The sequence below is a fragment of the Aplidium turbinatum genome, chromosome 7 (assembly GCF_918807975.1).
Source record: "Aplidium turbinatum chromosome 7, kaAplTurb1.1, whole genome shotgun sequence".
Taxonomy (NCBI): domain Eukaryota; kingdom Metazoa; phylum Chordata; class Ascidiacea; order Aplousobranchia; family Polyclinidae; genus Aplidium; species Aplidium turbinatum.
In genome coordinates, this window is record NC_137478.1 from 9,853,615 (window position 1) to 9,859,907 (window position 6,293).

The following is a 6,293-nucleotide window of genomic DNA, read 5'->3' on the forward strand; positions in this document are numbered from 1 at the left end:
AATTTTTTCAAAAGGTTGATAAAAATAGGGGGGCCATTGATTTTTCAAAATTTTCAAAGGGGGCCACGGTGCAAAAAAGGTTGGCAACCCCTGGTGTTAACTGTTAAGATTACTGGGGTAATGCAGTTTATAGTTAAATTTGCCATTTTTATTGGTTAAGAATCAGTGTTTTTTTGGATTTGGTGCCTATATACGAGTATTTCGGTAAAATGGCGGCCATCTTGAATTACATAATATTTAGACCAGTGGTTCTCAACCTTTTTGTCTTGGTGGACCCCTTTTGGTACCTTCGAAGCGGTCGCGGACCCCTAAAAGTGTTTGGTATATCGCGTCTCCTCATGCAACCATTATGTTACATAAGTTTCAAAGCAACACACGTAGAAGAATTTTCTGAATTTGCAACGCACTTGACGATTGATGAGATTGACGAAATTATGTTATGAGCTATATGTTGGCACACAGGATCAACATCGGTAAGCTATATGCTCATTTGATATTTTTCTATAAATTTTATCAAAAGTTAATAGAATACTTGCGACCATTAAAAAGAATTTTTCCCTTGTTTCATTTGTAATCAACATTAATTCGTTTTAATAACAGTCATTGCAAAACTGTGTGGTGATTGACAGACTGACTGAAGTTTGCATTTCCAAGTTAATCATTGAACAACAATTTGCCGCTACAAAAGAATTAAGTTGAACAAAGCCAACATAGCCTTATTAAAAGGTTTAAGTGATTTATATGATATTATTTGTTAAGAAACCAAACCTTTGTGCCAGGCGCGGATTTATGAGGGAGGCCCAGGGGGCCCCGCCCCCCCAAAATTTTGTGAAAAATTGTATGTTTCCGCATCAAATGGTTTGATATGCTTCTAAACAGCTGATATTAGTCCATCGGCATCACAATTGATGAAAATGGTTGTTTTAATGTCTATTTTCTAGCATATCGTATATGTCGTACAGTCGTAGTATCATTGTTCATATCTGTTTAGCTTTTTCTTTCTTTTTAATTTATTTTCAAATTTTCTGGCCCCCCCCCGAAAAAAACTCTTAAATTTGCGCCTGCTTTGTGCAATGTCCTTTGCAATTTCAAACGACGCACCAATGCGTTGCGACTTACAGTTTGAGAATCACTATAGGCTAATACATAAACAAAGCACAAAATTTTTTTAAATTTTGTAATTTATCAATCATGCTGAAAACTCGGAAACTTTCACGGACCCCCTGAAATCGATTCACGGACCCCTAGGGGTCCGCGGACCCCCGGTTGAGAACCACTGATTTAGACCCTTTGTGACACTCGAATTTTGGAAAAGTTCACTTTAATAACACAGGATCAGCGCATTGTGTAGAGTTCTATTGATAGAGCTTTCTCAACAACCACCTCGCGTCGACAGACATCCATTACAACAACCTTCAGATTAAAAGCATCTTGAACAGCAGTTGTCAGTTTGAATTTTTCAATTGATTGTTGCAGCAGAAGCATACCAAAGGATCAATCTACGTAAATTGAAAGGAAATTCCAATTTTTTTTTAGAGGTCTTAGAAAGTGCTATTGTATCCTAAAACTAGGGCTAAAATTGAATTTGGAAAAAAGCCGATTAACCCCCCCCCCCCCCCCCCCCCCTTATTAATAAAGCGCCAATAAAGGTTAATGTAATTTTTATTTTACTTTTTCAAAGCAAAATTTAGAATAGAAAAAACAATGCTTTTTATCTTCAAGGCAAATATTCTGCGGTCTATGGTTTTTGAGGAAACATCCACGGACGGTTCGTCAACTCCCTTGATCAACAATAACAGACCAGTGCAACCTGTTGGACAAAGAACTGTGGAGAGGTCTATGGATTTTTCTGGAGCTTGGAGCACTTTTTCGGCACCTATTTTCAATCTTCTTGCAGCAGTTTCCTTGGCAAACATTGCTTTTCTCTTCATTCAATAATGCTTTTGTAACCAATCTAAGCCATAATTATAAGCTATAAGCCCACTTCACATTTGTAGAATTACAATTCTCTGATTTTAAACATTAACGAGAGTGTTTTGAAAACCATCACTGAAGCGCCATATTCAGCTCATTTTTTATTTTAATCTTTACTAAATTAATCTTTACAAGCTTTATTCATAAATATGTAGGCCTGCTTTTCATAGGCAACTTATAAAAACATTGTTATCTATAAAAACTATTTGATAATAATTGAAGACTTGAGTTCAACTAGCTTGATAGCCACGAAAGAGAGTTTTCAAGAAGATTTATGTTTAACAAAGCCACTGAACAAAGCTACGTTATAAAAAACACATATTGAATGATATTTATTAGTTTAGTTAGAAGAACAGAATTGATTTTGTGAAAAAATAAGCTACTTGATAATACAATGAAATGAGGTAATAAAAGATGCTTTGACCACTTCATACTTTCAAAATTGCCTTAACTTTAGAATTGCCTTAAAATTTCAAAATTGTGTGTCTAGTAATTTTTCAAACTCGAGTCTTCAATTTCTGCTGGCTAGACTGGAAACTCTATTTGCTATATCCAAATTTCGAACATAGCAATATTAGATTACAATCAACCTATCTTTGCGTAATGAGCAGTGTGAAATCTTCAATGCAGATACTCAAATTACTAAATTGCCTAACATGCCATTTTGTTGTCATATCCAGGCTTATGCCAAGGGTTTGAAAATTTAGATTAAGTGAAACAAGAAGGCAAGAAAGCTAATCTTTTAGTTATTTTTAATCATGTCTTTACGAGGTATGTTCACGACCATAGCTGATGGGTTCTCTTAAGCCAGTGGTTCCCAAAGTATGGGTCGCGACCCAAACATGGGTCGCGAAGGGTCAGAAAATGGGTCGTGCAGAGACGATCTAAATCTGCCAAAATAGGACTGTTGTAAATTAATTTATAAAGAAACTTTTTTTTCTTCTATTGAGTTGTTTTAATCCCAACATCGACAGTATTATTGCATCTTACACTTTTATTTGGCTTCTCTTCTATCAATCAATTATAGCCAACAGTTTTACCGGCATTCAAGTCACTTCCTTCAACAAATCACGTTAAACGTAGATTATTCTCTTTTAATTTGAAGTTAATTTTTATCTGCGACCCTGGTTGCAGGGAAGCCGCTACGTAGGCTGTGTTATAAAATGTTGTCAAACGAATACTTAAAGAAGAACAAGAAGAGACATCCGACATGTGCAAAAAAATGAGTGTAGGCTATTTTTAAGCACCAAGAAGAGGCACTGAAGCCAAGCCGGTTTGACTCTCCAACGAATCCAGCACTTTTACTTACCCTCTGAGCAAGACGAGCTACAGTACACCACTCTACAACTGGTTGTCTGTGTCTTGTTTATAGCAGGCATTTAAATAATCGGGAATCCCAGCGTCAAATGTCTGTCTCGCTAAAAGGAAATCCTTTACCATATTATACTGCAAACCCAACGTACCTTGGAGTAAAACTTGACCGGCAGTTGGCCTACAGACCCCACATCGAGTCACTCCGTGCCAAGGTTACCTCGAGAAATAACCTCTTGAGAAGCCTTGCAGGAACAGGATAGGGAGCCCGAGCATCAACCTTGGGTACAAGTGCACTAGCCTTGGTCTACAGCTCAACCGAATATGCCACAGCTGTGTGGAACCGTAGCAGAAACACAAAAAAAATGGATGTATGCATTAATGACACCTTGCGCATCATCACTGGCTGTCTCCGCCCCACACCTACTGCTTATCTACCAACTTTGGCTGGCATTGCTCCTGCTCATGTCCGTAGGGAAGATGCCTCTCACAAACTGGCTTTGCATGCAAGACTCGATCCTCAACACCTTCTCCACAGTCACTCCCGAAGATATGGAACAGTCAGACTTCAATGCCTGTCATCAAGGCGCCCATTTCATCGATATGCTACACAGCTTGTGGATAAGAACTTCAGCTGCATGGAGACATGGTCCCAGGAATGGAACGAGCTGCCACATATCCCTCCCCAGTTTTCAGTTATACCAGCACTCTCCATCCCTCCTGGAGCATACCTCTCAAGAAAGGCATGGGTCACATTGAACAGGATCAGATGTGACGTTGGCTGCACTGGAGCTAATCTGTTCAGGTGGGGGTTGCACAATACGCCGATATGTGTCTGCGGAGCGGTAGAACAAACAATGCAATACATACTCCACGAATGTCCCATCTTACGGCCTCCAAGTGAAAACATCGGTACCGTATTTGACAACCGGACCCAACTACCGTATCATGGCTGCACGATGAGGCATTGCCAATCTAAGCTACTACAAGTCAAACGAGAGAAGAGAAGAAGAAGAAGAAGCAGGCAAACATTGCAAAAACAGTATAGACTGCTGAAATTGTTTATACAGATTTTCTGCTTCTTGGGTCGCGAGATGTTCACCAAACTCATATTTGGGTCGCGCTCAAAAAAGTTTGGGAACCACTGTCTTAAGCGGTGTCGAACCGACTTTCTTCGGAGCGCGACACATGTCGAAAACAGCCTATGTACAGGAATTTACAAATAGACACAATGGAAGACAAAATATAAAACCAAAGCTATTAAAGCTTTGTTTACATGTTGCTTTTTTAACAATGACTTTTAGAAAGTTGATATTTCTCTTTTACTAATTGCAAGTTGTTGAGCATTAGAATGTATTGTATTTGCAACTTCCTATAGCATTCAGAGAAAGTATGTCTACCAGCGAATAAAAAGTAACTAACTAACAAAACCTCACTAAAATTTAAAGTTAAATTTATTTTGTTCAATTTCTTACAAAAGAGTTGATTGACATTATGATTTTATATCAATTTTCTCGTCTGCCTGTTCCGGTATTTATTATACTGTTGCGGTGTCCAGCGTTCACAAAATAGTAACAATACTTAGGCCACGTAACAACACCGTTCTCGATATATTTGCGTTCTTTCTCTGTGGTTTAGTTTGTTCTAAAACCTAAGCTAATTAAGTTTATTGAATCGTATGAATAGCCACTAGATCAATGTGTACAATTGATACTAGTGAAAAACGAAAACAACAATGTTATACTGTAGGCATGTGACTACGATATTTAGCTCAGCATTGTGGCATAAGGTCTTGTTACATCACAACAAACTCGTGTGAAGTCTTTCGCACAACTACCAGTCTATATTCACACAACTATAAAATGTCTATTATTGGTTGGTATGGCATTACTGGCTAAAAGATCATAGGCTAGTTATAGGTTAAATTTTCATTTTCAAAGACGGTTTTAATGATGTCGCAGGATATAAATTGCCGTTGCTTCCTGAAATATTTTGTTAAACTCACATTGCTCCTCAACTTCTTTAGACACAATTTACAACCTAAGCCCGTGACATTTGCAGTTCCAGTTCATCTACTAGCTTAATGGTGCAAGCCAACGGTTAGACAATTTAAAGTTGCAAATGTAGCTTAAAGGGATAGTAAAGAAAAAACCCGACTTGGCGACTTTCCACGTTCTTTGTGTTTAACATGCTACCATAAAACAATTTTCAATAAAATTTTGCCCCATTGCGGTCTGATCAGCATTCCGCGCCCGCTTTTGTCAAAACTTTCAAAACTAGAATGGGCGTGAGCAGTGAAGCGTGCGACTGTACAGTCTACGTCACTATAGGCGAGCAATCAGTTGATCGCGCAATAGTTGTTACTGCCGGCGATTTAACTGTAGGCTATATATGTATGTACATCAAAACAGCAGATTTCAACATCAAAACATCAGACAGTTTGCTCAAAACATCAGATCTGATGTTAGTGTTAACGTGGCCTTTGTTATTGCTGTCGATAGTGACGTATTCTCAAGCAGTGTTTGCACTTTTGGTCATTTTGAAAAAAAAATAAAAATAAATGAAACATTAAACTTTGGGCCTTGCCAGTGCCATTGAAAACAAATTTTTTTCCGTAATTCTTTTTGAAATGTATTCTTGAATGTTCAGTTTACGCATTTTAATGCTTAATTCCCGTTTGAAAACTTCATTTACTATGCCTTTAATACTGTATATTTTGTTTGATTTTTGTGTCAACTAATCGAATAAACTAACAGCGTGTTGTGAAGCAGAGAGCGTTCTTCCTGGCTATGAGCACAAAGCTGAGTGCTCATTAGTACAGCGAGCAGTTGCGATTCCGATCCGCTAACCATAACAGTGTAGCTTCCACGCTAGCCAGCATTTAGACCAGGGGTCACCAACTAGCGGGCCGCCACGCTGTTATGTGCTGCTCGCGGAAGGTATCAGCGCACAAGTATAACCAAAAACACTTTTCTTGATGAGTTAAACAGCATGAAAGCAAAAAATAC

General features: G+C 38.2%; 1 protein-coding gene across 1 annotated transcript in view; it reads left to right on the plus strand.

Moving 5' to 3' along the window:
- LOC145774103 (carbonic anhydrase 2-like) overlaps positions 1-6,048 on the plus strand; it is a 59,201-nt gene extending 53,153 nt beyond the window's left edge. Inside the window, exon 8 of the mRNA XM_082585253.1 lies at positions 1,723-6,048. Coding sequence (XP_082441379.1) covers positions 1,723-1,938 — 216 coding nt within the window. The 3' untranslated portion in view covers positions 1,939-6,048. The remainder of the gene's footprint in view (positions 1-1,722) is intronic.
- The last annotated feature ends 245 nt before the right edge of the window (positions 6,049-6,293 follow it).